The 15,681-nt window shown below is 41.9% G+C and overlaps 1 protein-coding gene across 1 annotated transcript in view; it reads right to left on the bottom strand.

Annotated features, from left to right (window-relative positions):
* Nucleotides 1–13,543, bottom strand: part of ABCB7 (ATP binding cassette subfamily B member 7) — a 192,424-nt gene extending 178,881 nt beyond the window's left edge. The window contains exon 1 of the mRNA XM_080652628.1: nucleotides 13,284–13,543. Coding sequence (XP_080508754.1) covers nucleotides 13,284–13,451 — 168 coding nt within the window. The 5' untranslated portion in view covers nucleotides 13,452–13,543. The remainder of the gene's footprint in view (nucleotides 1–13,283) is intronic.
* Between the last annotated feature and the right edge of the window lie 2,138 nt (nucleotides 13,544–15,681).

Below are 15,681 nucleotides of genomic sequence, written 5' to 3'. Positions count from 1 at the left end.
CACCCCTAATGTTCATAGCAGCACAATTCACCATAGCTAAGATTTGGAAACAGCCCAAATGCCCATCAGCAGATGAGTGGATTAGAAAACTATGGTACATCTAAACAATGAAATACTACGCTGCTTTAAAAATGAAGGAATTCTTACCATTTGCAGCAGCATGGATGGACCTGGAGAACATTATGCTAAGTGAAATAAGCCAGTCAGTGAAAGAGAAATATCACATGATCTCACTCATTTATAGATAATAAAGAACATTATAACCTGATGAACAAAAAGATTGATACAGAGGCAGAGAAGCATGGAACAGACTGTCAAATTACAGCAGGAAGGCTGGGGAGGGGGAGGGAGCTAAGAGATCAACCAAAGGACTTGTATGCATGCATATAAGCATAACCAATGGACGCAAGACACTGGGGGATAAGGGCATGTATCGGAGTGGGGTGGGGGGCAATGGGGGTATATGGACACATGTAATACCTTAATCAATTAAAAAAATTGAAAAAAAAATAGATCCAGAGACAGAGAAACAGCGATCAGACCATCAAACCTCAGAGGGAAGGTAGGGGAAGGGGGCGGGGGGTAAGGGGGAGAGATCAACCAATGGACTTGTATGCATGCATATAAGCCTAACCAATGGACACAGACAACAGGGGGGTGAGGGAATGAGTGGGGGCGATAGAGGGGGGAAATGGGGGAATAAGGACACATATGTAACACCTTAATCAATAAAGAAATTAAAAAAAAAAGAACTTGTACGCGTATATGCATAACCCATGGAAACAGACAATAGAATGGTGAAGGACTGGGGCAGGGAACTGGGATGTGCTAGAAGTGGTCAATGGGGAAAAAGGAGGGACATATGTAATACTTTCAACGAAAAACATTTAATTTAAAAAAATAAAAATAAATAAAAAGCAGAGTAAAGATAATTTCCCCCCTGGCTATTGCTCAATGGTTAGAGCAGCCGTGGGCAAACTACGGCCCGCGGGCCGGATCCGGCCCGTTCGGCTGTTCTATCCAGCCCGCGGAGCCGAAAGAGCGGAGGGTTCTCTTGCTCTCCCCTCCGCTCCTTTACTTTGAATTTATATTAGTTCACACAAACACTCCATCCAAGCTTTTGTTCCGGCCCTCCGGTCCAGTTTAAGAACCCATTGTGGCCCTCGAGTCAAAAAGTTTGCCCACCCCTGGGTTAGAGCATCTGCCTAGGGACTGAAGAGTCTCGGGTTCAATTCCCGGTCAAGGGCAGCAGGTACCTCAGTTTCCAGTTTGATCCCAGACCCAGGTTGGGGCAAGTGCAGGAGGCAACCAATCCATGTGTCTCACATCAATGTTTCTCTCTTTCTCTTTCTCTCTCTCTTTCTCTTTCTTTCTCTCTCTCTCTCTCTCTCTCTCTCTCTCTCTCTCTCTCTCTCTCTCTCTCTCTCCACCCTCCTCCTTCCCTTCCACTTTATCTGAAAAATAAATGGGAAAAATATCCTTAGGTGAGGATTTAAAAAAGATCATTTCCCTAGTGTTATTATATTCTCACTTCAGTTAAAGAAGTCCAGAAGTAAGGTACTCTATTTTTTACATTTACATTTGTAAAAGGTGGTTCCCTGGGCTGTACCAGGAAGAGGTAGATGACCTTATCTTTACAAACTTTTATCAATACAGAAGACAGAGACTTAAATCTGCATAACAACCATGCAAGCACAGAAAAGGGCCTCTCCTTTGCTGTGGCCTTCCACAATGTATGAGAAGCACCTGATAATTAAAGGCAGAGATTGCTGGCTCTCCTGATTCAAGCTGCCTCTCTATTCAAAGCAGGACAGGTAAGGGCTGAATTAAAGGAAACACTTTCCCCACAACCCCCTCCTCCCAGCTATTTTAACAACTCTGGGATAATTCACAATAAGAAGTCTCTAGTTAGTAAAAAGTTCCCTCCCTCCTCTCCTTTTGAACTCATAGTAACTTTTGTTCTAAACTTTTGTTTTATAGGCTTGGGGGAAAATACTGATGTCCTCCTTAGGACATGTCCTGGAAAGCAAGCAAACTGTAACTCTTCAAGACACCCCACCTCCAAATATTGTCAACTTCAACACAATACCCCTCCCTTGCTTGTCACTTAGCAACAGCAACTGCTTGCTCTTTAAAAGTGAAAACCACTCTTTCTTACCTCCCCTGTATTGAATAGCAATACACTGGCCCTTTCCTCCCTTGGAAAGTTAAATAAATTTCCTCACTTCATCTCTTCTCTTAGTTGTGAATTCTCTCACAGCCCGCATCACCTGCCAAACCCTAACAAGCCTTAACCTTGTTTACTATGTTTTTCCTGGTAACCTCCCATAACTGACTGTCACATTCCCAACATCTTCTTTTGTCTTCAGCTGAAGATGATATTTAAGTACTGACTTCAGCCATTTTGGTGAGTTATTCAGTTTCCTAGATCTCTCCCATGTATACAGGAGGTAAACATGTTATTAAGCTTTTGTTTTTCTCGTCGTTTAGTACTGGGACATCTCAGCCAAGAACCCAGAAGGGTAAAGGAAAAATTATTCTTCCTCCTCTGCAGAAAAAGAGGCTACACCATATAACCTAGGTGTGTAGTAGGCTATAAGCACACTCCATGATGTCTGTCCAATCAGGAAATCGCTGTGGATGAAAAAAGGGCCACATACTAAACCTGACAAGCCCAGAGGAGGCCTGCATAGCAGGCCTTACAAACTCAAGAGACCACAAGTAACCACATAGGACGGTCTGAACATAAAAAAGGGAATCATGGCAGATAGTCTCATTCTGGGCCTATAGCTTCCTTGACAAAGGTCAATCTGTATCTTAGGTAAGTCTGTTTTACTGTCTTTTTGCATCTAAGTACTCTCCTTTTCCAGACCACTCAAGACATACCCACCGCACTAGAGCAGAGACCACAGAACCCTCCTGGTTATCTTGTTCCCCCCATACCATCTCTATGTGCTGTAAATATTAATTATTAACTATCCTGTACCCACCAATGTAAAAGTTTCTCCATTTTACTCTTTATCCAATCACACACTTCTCGATTTTGCTTTCTCCTGTGTCCCTAATCTTCCACTAATGAATTTCATGTAACCTTCCTTATGAATCCTCCTTTGATTCTATTGCATAAAATAAGCTGTAAAACTGCCATCCTCAGGAGCATTTTTTTTATATTTTTTATTGATTTCAGAGAGGAAGGGAGAGGGAGAGAGATAGACTCATCAAAGATGAGAGAGAATTATTGATTGGCTGCCTCCTGCACGCCCCCTACTGGGAAATCAAGCCCACAACCCCAGCATGTGCCCTTGACCGGAATCAAACCTGGGACCCTTCAGTCCGCAGGCCCTGGGAGCATTTTTGCTATATGTTGAGATTTTGCTTCCTGGCAATTGTCAGATTGGCTCAAATAAACTCATAAAAGTTCTCTATAGCTTTGGACGTTGTTGACATCAACATGGTCTAACAACTGTTGACTGAAAAGGGAGTTCCATGGAAAGTAACCTCACAGGATGTTCTGATCTTACTTCATAACTGGGAAGGTCATGGTGGGTAGTCATGCCACAGGGATACAACTTCTTTACTAAGGCTTATCATTGCCTTAAGCAAACCCTGTCCAACCCTGGCAGATGTGGCTCAGTGGTTGAGCATCAACCCATGAACCAAGAGGTCCTTGGTTAAATTCCCAGTAAGGGTACATGCTGGGATTGCAGGCTTCATCCCCCAGTAGTGGGTGTGCAGGAGGCAGCCAAATGATGATTCTCTTTGATCACTGAAGTTTCTATCTCTCTCCCTCTCCCTTCCTCTCTCTAAAATCAATTAAAAAAATATATTTTTAAAAGCCCTGTCCATTATTTCTGTGCATCTAGGTTAAAACACCTTTGAAATGCCCCCTTTCAGACCCCTCAAGAAAGCACATAATCTTACCTATCCTGTAATCCCATCCCCGAGTTGCTTCCTCCCACCTTCTTGTAATTTTACTTATTTCCCTCCTTAATCGCAAATGCATAAAAGAAACTGCAAACTGCTATTCTATAAAACATTTACCTCAGCCTGTTGAGATCTTGCTTCCAAGTGTATCCTTTTTATTCAAATACTATCTCTACAGGCTCTGGCCAGTATGTCCAGTGGTTAGAGTGTCAGCCTGTGCACCAAAAGGTCGCAGGTTCGGCACATACCTGGGTTGCAGGCTCTATCCCCACCCGGTGCAGGCAACAACCAATCAATGCATCTCACATCGATGTTTCTCTTTCTCTCTTCCTCTCTCTCTCTCTCTCTCTCTCTCTCTCTCTCTCTCTCTCTCTCTCTCCCCCTCTCCCTCCCTCCCTCTCCCTCCCTCTCTCCCTCTCTCTTCCCCCTTTCTCCCCCCTCTCCCTCTCCCTCCTCTCCCTCCCCTTCATCCCCTCCATCCATCCCTATCTCCCTTCTACTCTCTCTAAAAATCAATGGAAAGAATATCCTTGAGGGAGGATTAACAAAAACAAAATTCTCGCCCTGACCAGTTTGGCTCAGTGGATAGAGCATCAGCCTGCGGACTGAAGGGTCCCAGGTTCAATTTCGGTCAAGGGCATGTACCTTGGTTTCAGGCACATCCCCAGTAGGGGGTGTGCTCCTAGGAGGCAGTTGATCTATGTTTCTAACTCTCTATCCCTCTCCCTTCCTCTCTGTAAAAAATCAATAAAATATATTTTAAAAAAATTCTCTACAGGTGTGAACATTCTTACAACACAATGCATTCCTCAAAACATATCCTATACTTAACCGGCACATGACTGTATCTACACTAATAAAAGAGAAAGATGCAAATTGACCATACCTTCGCGACGCCCACCAGCCAATCAGGAGTATAAAAATTAACCCAACAAAGATGGCAGGTTAATTTGCATACACAGGCACTGAGCGGTCAGGGGCGGGATGCAGGCATTCCACACTGCCCCAGCCGCGCTGGGCCTCTGGGCAGCGTGGGAAGGCAGGAAGGCAGCTCCGGCTGGAGCAAAGGTGATGCCGGCAGCCAGGGGAAGGAAGGCCCATTCTTGCACGAATCTTCGTGCATTGGGCCTCTAGTAGGACTACAAAAGACCCTATAAATGCACACTTTTTCTACTTTCTTCTTTGAACTGATTTAGAAAACAATTGTATAAAATTGTGGGGGGTGCTTTAATAAATCAAACTGAAAGTAATCTCACAGGGTGATCTGATCCTAAATTCCTAACTGGGCAGGTCATGCCCCAAGCACAAAACTTCTTTAGTAAAAAGTTTATCTTTGTCTTAAGAAATCCCTCTACACTGTTCTTGTGCATCTAGGTTAACACATCTTTGAAATGCCAGAGTAATAATGTTTTTCAGACCCCTGAGCACACATAATATAGTTAACTATGCTGTAATCCAGGGGTGGGGAACCTTTTTCTGCCAAGGGCCACTTGGATATTTATAACATCACTAGAGGCCCGGCGCACGAAATTCGTGCATGGGGGAGGGGGGTGTCCCTCAGCCCAGCCTGCACCCTCTCCAATCTGGGACCCCTCGAGGGATGTCCGACTGCCCGTTTAAGCCCGATCCCAGTCAGACATCCCTCTCACAATCCACGACTGCTGGCTCCCAACTGCTCGCCTGCCTGCCTTCCTGATTGCCCCTAACCACTTCTGCCTGCCTTCCTGATTGCCCCTAACCTCTTCTACCTGCAAGCCTGATCACCCCCTAACCACTCCCCTGACAGCCTGATTGATGCCTAACTGCTCCCCTGCCAGCCTGTTTTCCCCTAACTGCCCTCCCCTGCAGGCCTGGTCATCCCTAACTGCCCTCCCCTGCAGGCTTGATCACCCCCAACTGCCCTCCCTTGCAGGCCTGGTCCCTCCCAACTGCCCTCCCCTGCTGGCATGATCGCCCACAACTGCCCTCCCTTGCAGGCCTGGACCCTCCCAACTGCCCTCCCTTGCTGGCCATCTTGTGGTGGCCATCTTGTGTCCACATGGGGGCAGGATCTTTGACCAATGGGGGCAGCCATCTTGTGTGTTGGAGTGATGGTCAATCTGCATATTACTCTTTTATTAGATAGGATAGAGGCCTGGTGCACAGGTGGGGGCCAGCTGGTTTGCCCTGAAGGGTGTCCCGGATCAGGGTGGGGGTTCCCTTGGGGCATGAGGCAGCCTGGGCGAGGGGCCTGTGGTGGTTTGCAGGCCTGCCACCCACCCTGGCGACCCAAGCGGAGGCCCTGGTATCTGGGGTTTATTTATCTTCTATAATTGAAACTTTGTAGCCTGGAGCGGAGCCAATCCTTCTGCTTGCTCCGTGGCAGCGGCCATTTCTGTTGGGATTTATGTATCTTCTATAATTGAAACTTTGTAGCCTTAAGCAGAGGCTTGGGCCGGCCAGGGTGTGCGGAAAGCTTGGCTTCCTCCATCACCGGGGGCAACCCTATCCTCCTGCTCTTTCCAGCTCTGTGGCTGCCGCCATTTCTGTTTGGGTTTATGTATCTTCTATCATTGAAACTTTGTAGCCTTGAGTGGAGGCCTACGCTGGCAAGGGCAGGCGGAAAGCTTGGCTTCCTCCATTGCCAGGGAAACCCAAGCCTCCCTCCTGCTCTCTGTGGCCGTAGCCATCTTGGTTGGGTTTATTTGCATATTCGCTCCTGATTGGCTTGTGGGCGTGGCTTGTGGGTGTAGCAGAGTGATGGTTAATCTGCATATTACTCTTTTATTATATAGTATTTGGGGGCCATACAAAATTATCAAGTTAAAAATTAGCCTGCTATATTTGGTCAAACATTTAATTAACTCACCCCTAATGTCTTGGTAGGGCCAGACTAAATGATTTCACTGGCCTTATATGGCCATGGGCCTGACGTTCCCCACCCCTGCTGTAACCCAAGCCCCAACTTGCTTTCTCCCACTTCCATGTAATCTTTATGTCCTTAATGCCAAAATATAAAAGAAACTGAAAAACTGTCATTCACGGGAGCATTTGAGATCGTGCTTCCCAGCAACTACCACTAATTTGGCTTAAATAAATTCTTTTTAAAAATCATTTATTTGAGAGAGAGAGATCAATTTGTTGTTCCACTTATTCATGCATTCATTGTTTGATTCCTGTATATGCCCTGACATGATATCGAACCCATAATCTTGGCGTATTGGGACAAGGCTCCAACCAACTGAGCTACCTGGTCAGGACTTAAATAAATTCTTATAAAAGTTCTCTACTAGTTTGGATGTTCTTATGTCCACAAAATAATATGTATATAATGTATTGTAGCGATTATAACATACAGAGATGCAATATATTTGCCAATAACATCACAAAGGAGATGGGTAGGACCACAGCTATTTTGGGATGAAGAAATGACTCCACCTGGAAACTCAAACACAAGAGAACAAATGTAGAGGATATAACAAAAGCTATAAATATTTATTTGTCCTTTCTTACCTCTGTTTCCTTAAAGGTCATAGAATTATATAAAGTAATTATGACAATGTACCATTAGGATTGTAATGTTTATAATTGCACTATCCTATCTAACAAAGAGGTGAATATGCAAATTGACCATCAGGCCATAACAAGATGACTGCACCCACAGCAGAGGCGGTGATCCTGTAACACAAGATGGATGTGCCCACAGCAGAGGCCGAGTTCCCGTAACAAGCCTTAACAAGCAATCAGCAGGGACCTGAGGCTGCGTGGCGCTGGGCCGGGGCAGGGGACCTGAGGCTGCGCCCTCCCGCCTGGTGGGGCTTGACAGGGGACCTCAGGCGGCGCCCCCCATCCGGCAGGGCTTGATGGGAGACCTCAGGCCGCACCCCTCACCCAGCAGGGCCTGATGAGGGACCTCAGGCCACATCCCCTGCCCCAGCGCCGGGCCAGGAGACATCAGGCCACACCCCCCACCCCAGCACCAGGCTGGGGGACCTCAGGGCGCACCCCCCACCCAGCAGGGCTTGACGAGGGACCTCAGGCTGCGCCCCCTGACCTGGGCCGGGGGACCTCATGCCACACCCCCCACCCGGCGGGGCTTTATGGGAGTGGGGCTGGCCGGGTCTGGTTCTTGCAAAATTTTGAGGCACACGTGGGTGGGTGGGGACTTGACTCTGGTTCCCATGGCACGCCCCAGACTCTGACAAGAGGAAGATTTTCATATACATTTTACTAATTTTCTTTCATCTCTGACACTTCTATTATAGAGAAAGGGCAAATAGTAATATTAAAATATTTCCTCTAATTAATTCCCTTTTAATGTGCACGAATTTCGTGCACTGGATCACTAGTATGTAAATAAAGCAAATCAGAGAAAAGGAACGACAGCTATACATGAGTAATGTTTCTATATCTCAGTAGAAGAAAACACCTGTGTAAATATTCATGACCTCATATTTGGCAATGGATTTATAGCTAAAATACCAAAAGTTTGACTAACAAAAGAAAAACATAAATTTAACGTCTTCAAAATGAAAAAATTTTATGCTTCAAAGGACACTATCAAGAGAGAAAAAAAATAACCAACATAATTAGAGAAATATTTGTAAATCATATATCTGATCTGGGACTTGAATCTGGAATATATAAGAAACTCACACATCTCAATAATACAAGACCAATAATCCAATTTAAAAATGGGCAAACAATCTGAATAGATATTTCTCCAAAGATATACAAATGGCCAATAAGCACACGGACAGATGATCAACATCGTTAGTCATCAGGAAAATACAAATCAAAACCACAATGAGCCCATTTGGTTCAGTGGATAGAGCACAGGCCTGCAGACTGAAGGGTCCCAGGTTCGATTCCTATCAAGGGCACATGCCTGGGTTGCGGGCTCAATCCCCAGTAGGGGGCTTGCAGGAGACAGCCAATCAATGATCCTCCCTCATCATTGATGTTTCTATCTCTCTCCCTCTCCCTTCCTCTCTGAAATCAATAAAAATATATTTTAACATAAATAAAATGAGATAACACTTCACATCCACTAAGATGGCTTGACTAAAGTGAGTTAATTTAATGTTTGACCAACATTGACAAGGATGTGGAGAAATTTTAACCCTCATACACTTCTTATGGTAATGTAAAATGGTGTAGTCACTTTGAAAACCAGTCTGGCAGTTCCTTAAATAATTAAATATAGAGTTACCATATGACCCAGCAATTATATCCCTAAATATACACCCAAGAGAAATGAAAACTTATGTCCATAAAAAACTTGTACATGAATGTTTATTGTTGCATTATTCATGACAACCAAAAGATGGAAACAACTCAAATGTCCATCAACCGAGCAATGCATAAAATCTTATATATCCGCATCATGGAATATTACATGACAATGAAAAACTATATAGTACTTAATACATGCCCAACATGAATGATCCTTGAAAACATAATGCTAAGTGAAAGAAGTCAAGTCTCAATTCCATGTATGTGAAATGTCCAGAATGGACAAATCTATAGAGACTGAACATAGATTACTGGTTGCTTAGGGCAGGTGGGGGAGAGGAATGGGAGGTGAAAGCCAAAATGTTAACAGGTTTATTTTTATTTATTAAAATTTTTTAATGTTGACACTATTGCAGATGTCCCCTATTAACCTCCCTTTTCCCACCTCCACTCACCTCTGCTTCCCCATCCCTTGGCCTTCACCACACTATTGTCCCTATGCATGAGTTATGCATACATGTTCTTTAGCTAATCCCCTCACCTTCTTTATCCAGTTACCCCCAGCCCCACCCCTCTGGCACTTGCCAGTCTGTTCCATGTATCCCTGCTTCTGGTTTTATTTTGTTCGTCAGTTTATTTTGTTCATTACATTCCACATATAAATGAAATCATATGGTATTTGATGTAATGAAAAATGTAAGTTGACTATGGTGACAATGGCACATATTATTGAATATACTAAAATCTATAATTGAATTGCATACTTTAAATGTATGATATTTGAATTAATCTCAATAAATTTGTTTAAAAAAAACAAATGTGGTACATATATACAATGGAATACCATAAGAAAAGATGAAATAACTGCCATTTGTGACAACATAGTTCTTAAGAATATCATGCTAAGCTAAATAAGTCAGACAGAACAAGTAAATACCTTATGATTCCACTCATATGGGATATAAAACTGAAAACAACAAATTAACAAACAAGACAACAAAAACTCATAGACCAAACAATAGTATGGTGGTTACCAGAGGGGAAGGGGGCTGGGGAAGAGGTGGTAAAAAGTAAAGAGGGTCAAATATATGGTGACAGAAGAACATTTGACTTTGGGTGGTAAACATATGCTATATACAGATGATGTATTATAGAATTTATAGAATTGCAGATGTCCCCTATTAACCCCCCTTGAAACCTATATAATCTTATTAACCAATGCCACCCAAATAAATTTAATTTTAAAAAATGAAGTATATGATCAAGAGTCAAGGACATTTTAAACTTAGATGAAAGGTGCTATAGATTTACTCAGTTTCTACCATTTAAATATTCATGAAATGAACCCAAAATTCTATCATTCAAAATTCATAAGTCCTTTTATTAATAACATCACAGAGAAGCAACTGTAAAATAAATCATTACAATTTAAATCTTATCACACAAAATCTTTCAATTTTAAGAAAAACTTTTATGTTTCAGGTGTTTCCCTCTATTAATAGTGCTCTATTAATTATTAGACCAGTTTCATTACAATTCAACAAACACTTACTGTGTGCTTAGTGTCTGCCAGAGTCTTAGCTACCCTTCTATCAATACCTGACACAGAGAAGACAATAAATGAATGAATGGCCTCAAAGGCTGTTAATTATTAGGACTTAGTTTCCTCATCTGCAGAATTAGAAGAGCTGGATATGGTATTCTCTCCATAGCAGCACTGTTCAACAGAACTTTCTGCAATGATGGAAATGTTCCATATCTATGTGGTTATTCAGACTTTAGAATGTGTCAATTGAGAAATTAAGTTTTTAATTTAATTTAAACAGACACATGAAGCTAATTACTACATTACACACAGGCTCTAGTGTGAAAAACACATTTACAATGCATCCCAATAATCATATACATGTGGGAGTGTGTGTGTGTATAAACATATAAAACAAAAGTACATAAAGCAATATGTCCTTTAATATGTATAAGGCAATACTTCCTTTCCTATTCTACTGAATTTCACCTTTAAAAAAGTGCTGATCCAACCCACTAACATTTTATAACACAGCAATAAGGTTTCTTTCCAGCTCTAAAATATTATGCTATATGATTGTCCTAAAAGTTTGCATTCAATATTTACTTTGTAATCTTAAATCACAAGTCACTAATTTGAATGTGCCTCACATTATATCAGGTTCTACTTTAAAAGCTTTATAATAGTTCATTCATCTCCCTTGTTAAATGCATTTTTTTTAAAAAAAGATGATAAGAGTTGCATGCCTCTAAGAAGTAGAAAGCAAAGTAAACATCTTTCCCTTGTTTTTCACATCACAGACATTGTAATCAAAGGAAATGGTAGAGTGTAGAGGACAGAGTGGAGGAAGTAAGTTGTGGGGATAGTATTCATGAAAAGAGAACGCTAACATTTTATTGCCATGACCTCCTCTGAAACACCTACTGACTTCTTTTCCCCTTCATTCTTCCAGGCTGACAAAGTCCTACAAATTTTATCTTAATTTTATTTGGCTTATTAAAGGACTACAGAACAAGAATTGTTCCCAGGAGATCATGTTACAAGCTTTCAACAATAAAGTATTTTTAAAATCTAAATAAAACTATCTGGATTTGCTTCTCTAGCCTAATCTGCCACTTCCCATCTTGAACTCACTAGTCTAAACCATATGCAGTTCTGCAAAAGGTCCATGTTCTCTCTTACCTTTGGGCCTTTGCACATGCTATTCCCTCTTTAGCTAACTTCTCCTAATGTTTCAGGTCTTTGCTTTTGTATCCATCACTGAAGGCAATTTTCCCCACCTCAAGATCAGACTTGATGCCCCCCATGTATATCTTCCAGTACTTTGGACCTTTCCCATCATTGCACTATTGTATTATAATTGCCTGTTTACTTTATCTATTCCCCCTACTAGATTTTTAAACTTTAAGGACAGGGCCTATATTTTGTTCTGTTTACTGCTATAAAGGTGTTCATTCATTATTGAATGAGTGAATTCATTCCACATGTCTAGCATCATTACCTACTGTCCCTGCTTGGAATGTTCTCCCAATTCTATCACCAGAATGAGATCCATTCTATAATTTGGCCCTTCATTATCACTATTTCCTCTGGATGCCTACAGCAACTACAACTACTACATTGTTTTTTAGTGACTCTTGTAATGCATAGATCCAACCTCCTTAATGAAATTGACCAATCTTGAAGGCATTAACGTGTTTCTCTTGGTACCCCATTAAGTAGCATAGTGCTATGTACATAGTAGACATTAAATATTTGTTGATGAAGAATCAAAATTTTAAGAGGTTATTTCTCATACAAAGCTGATAATATTTTAGTAATACTGATGAACAGGTGGTGGCAATTAAATGTTTGGTCGATATATAAGAAATAAAGATAGACTGAAGTAGAGCAAGTCCAAATAAAAAAATTTTAAAACCCTGTTCTTGATAGATAATAATGTACACAAATATTAAGAGGCACTATAACCATAGCTACATTCCGTAAAGATAAGTAGCCTTATGGCTTCCAAAGCGACCTGTGTACACAGAAGAGCACTATTTTCCATTCAAAGGACAATCGTGCTTACATATAAATTTAGGACGGTCTATGTTTTGGAGAAAAAGATAATTACGGTTTTGGCTTATCAAGGAGCCCTGCCAGCAAGGGGGATAACTGGTGCCAACTCAATTTGCCGCTTGTTTATACCTAGTTTGCCATCTTCTTGAGTACACTCCAAATGCTACTTCCGACTGAGTAAAATCAGAACCATTGGCAAATTGGTCCCAAATTCCATTACTAACTTTGAAAAATAGTCAGTTTTCCTTGCATTTACCAAGGTAAGTAGTATGGAAATGGTGTACGCCCCATCTCTTAAACTAAGAGAACACTGTAATCCTACGAGAGTTACTGGTTTTCGGGGTGACCTCTGTCCGGAACCGCCCGTCCCATTCCCATTTGCTGTACCCCTTCACCCTTTCTCAAATTACTAACCCTAATTTACTTCACTTACTGCTACTCCGTGATAGCCCTGACAACCTTTCTTCTTGGCTCCTTCTCTGATCCGAGGCTAAGAGGGCAATGTTTCCCCCATGAGTCCCCTTGCCCTTCACCCAACTCTTCTATGTGAAAGGCATCTCACCTGGGAAATTCGAGCGGTTCCTGGGACGCCGAGCTGACGTGACCCCCATTGCGGATCTGATCCGCGCACAGACACTAGAGGCCGAATCAGAATCGCGAGGTGCAAACGCTTTTCGAAAGCAGCCGCCGCGGCAGCCCAGCGCCAGGAATGTATCGCGAGCAGCGCCATCTTAGCGAGGAAAGAGGAACCGAGAGCAGAGGATTGTGGGACACTGGAGGACTGAACTTGGCTGCCTTAGTCCTTCCTTCCCCTCACCCCTCGTTTTCCCAGGGCCCAAGACCGGAAGTAGTTTCTCTTAAAGATTCTGGTACCTTAGCAACTGCTTTTTTTCTTCTAGGGCGGGCCTTTGCGAGTTTTTCTTACAAAACCAGAACGTCCGAGTAATACTGCTTTTTTTCTCTTTCCCTAGATTTGCTAGATAAAATACAGGATGCGCAGTTAAATTTGAATTTCAGATAAACAATGTATCATTTTTTTCAATTTTTAATTTTATTTTTTAACTTATCTTTATTGTTGAAAGCATTACAGATATCCCCTTCGTTTTTGTTTTTTTTTTTTCCCCATTAATCCCCTCCACAACGCACCCGCCCCTCCCAGGACTTCACCACACTGTAGGCTATGCATATATGCATATAAATTCCCTGGTTAATCTCTCCCTAACCACCCACCCCACCCCCGCCTTCTCTCTGAAGTTCGTCAGTCTGTTTCATGCTTCTATGTTTCTGGATCTAGTTTGTTCCATTTTTTAATATAGATATATCTCAAATATTAAATTTGCTGAATCTAGCAACCTCATCTTGTCCATCATTTCACTCTCCTCTTACCACCTCCAACTCAGTGCCACACTCCACTCTGCATTTTCCCTTTGCATATTCTTATCTTCACTCTCCTGTACACTAACACTTGGGGTAGATTAAACTACAAATATTCATTTCCCCAGGGAAGGGGCTTCATCCTAGAGAGTCACGGCCTCTTCATATTGTAAGCGCTTTTACTTGGCTGATTGTGCCAACCTGGTGGCGGTTATCCACTGGTCTGTTGCTTTTGGGACAGTTTTACATACAGCTTTACTCCGCTGCTTTGCCTCTAGCTCTTCCCTTTGTTTTCTGCAGCGTCCTTAATTATTTCAAAACAGCTAGATTAGCTGAGAGATAGTAAAATGTAAATGTATATAAAATTCATGTTTAAAGACAGGGTTACATTCTTTTTTTGGGGGGCGGGGGGTAATCCTCACCTGAGGATTTTTTTTCTATTCATTTTTAGGGAGAGTGAAAGAGAGAGAGAAAGAAAGAGAAACGTCGATGTGAGAGAACACCTGAAACCAAGGTATGTGCCCTTGATCAGAATCGAACCCAGGACCCTTTGGTCCACAGGCCGATGCTCTACCAACTGAGCCAAACCAGCTAGGGCAACAGGGTTATATTCTTTTGACACCACTGTCATCAAACAAAATGATGTTGAAATATGTTTACAGTTATTTGGGAAACTGCATTTCCAAGTGTAAATGTTACTTGAAACAATGGAGACAATAATGTAATTGCAATTTTATATTCATTGCTGCTTTCTCAAACCTGTCAGACAGCACAGGCAAATAATTATGAACTTCTTATGTAGACACACCCTGGACTAATGATAAGTCTGATGAAGACAAAGACTATGCCTGGCCCAGGAAGTTAGCTTTACTTTGTTTCAAGATTCATATTATACTTCAGGTTTCCAGGTAAGATGATGTTTGAGCAGAATTATTTAAATAAGAATAAATTTTCCAGTGGAAGGGAATTCCATATAAATGAAATGGCATGCTAAAAAAAAGAAGACATAAAACTTTTCTAGGTTCAGGAGTTTAGGGAGTATATGGCAGAGTAGTAGGAGATGAGCCTGGGTGAACAAGTAAACTAATGGTGAAAAGGCCTCTATGAAGTTAGTAATTGATCATATAGCCAATGAAGGGTTTTAATCAGGAGAGTAACATGATCAAATTTGCATGTTCATTAAACCTCTCTAGCTTAAGTGGGAAGGCTGGACTGGAGGGAATTCAGACTAGAGTCAGCTCCTTAAATTCAGTCATAAAATAAAGGCTTTAACCTGGCAGTAACAGTGGTAGTAGATCAATTCCTAAGATATTAAGGATCTCGAATTGAAAGGATTTAATAACTAATTGTGGCTTATTATTATCTTGTTAATAGAGCAGTAATGGCCTCTTTTATTAATGCCTATATCATCAATATATTCAGCATCTGTTCTGTTAAAGAGCAACACTCTACACTAGAGAAACCCTAGATTCTTCCCAGTGATTTTGGTTAGGGCTGAATATTGCCACTGAATCTTTCTACCCAGGTAAGGCATTGTCCAGTAATGCTCTGACTTTTTAAAATGTACAAACATATACCATCTATAT

The sequence above is a fragment of the Plecotus auritus genome (assembly GCF_963455305.1).
Source record: "Plecotus auritus genome assembly, chromosome: X".
Lineage (NCBI taxonomy): Eukaryota > Metazoa > Chordata > Mammalia > Chiroptera > Vespertilionidae > Plecotus > Plecotus auritus.
This window is presented reverse-complemented; position numbering and strand designations above follow the sequence as displayed.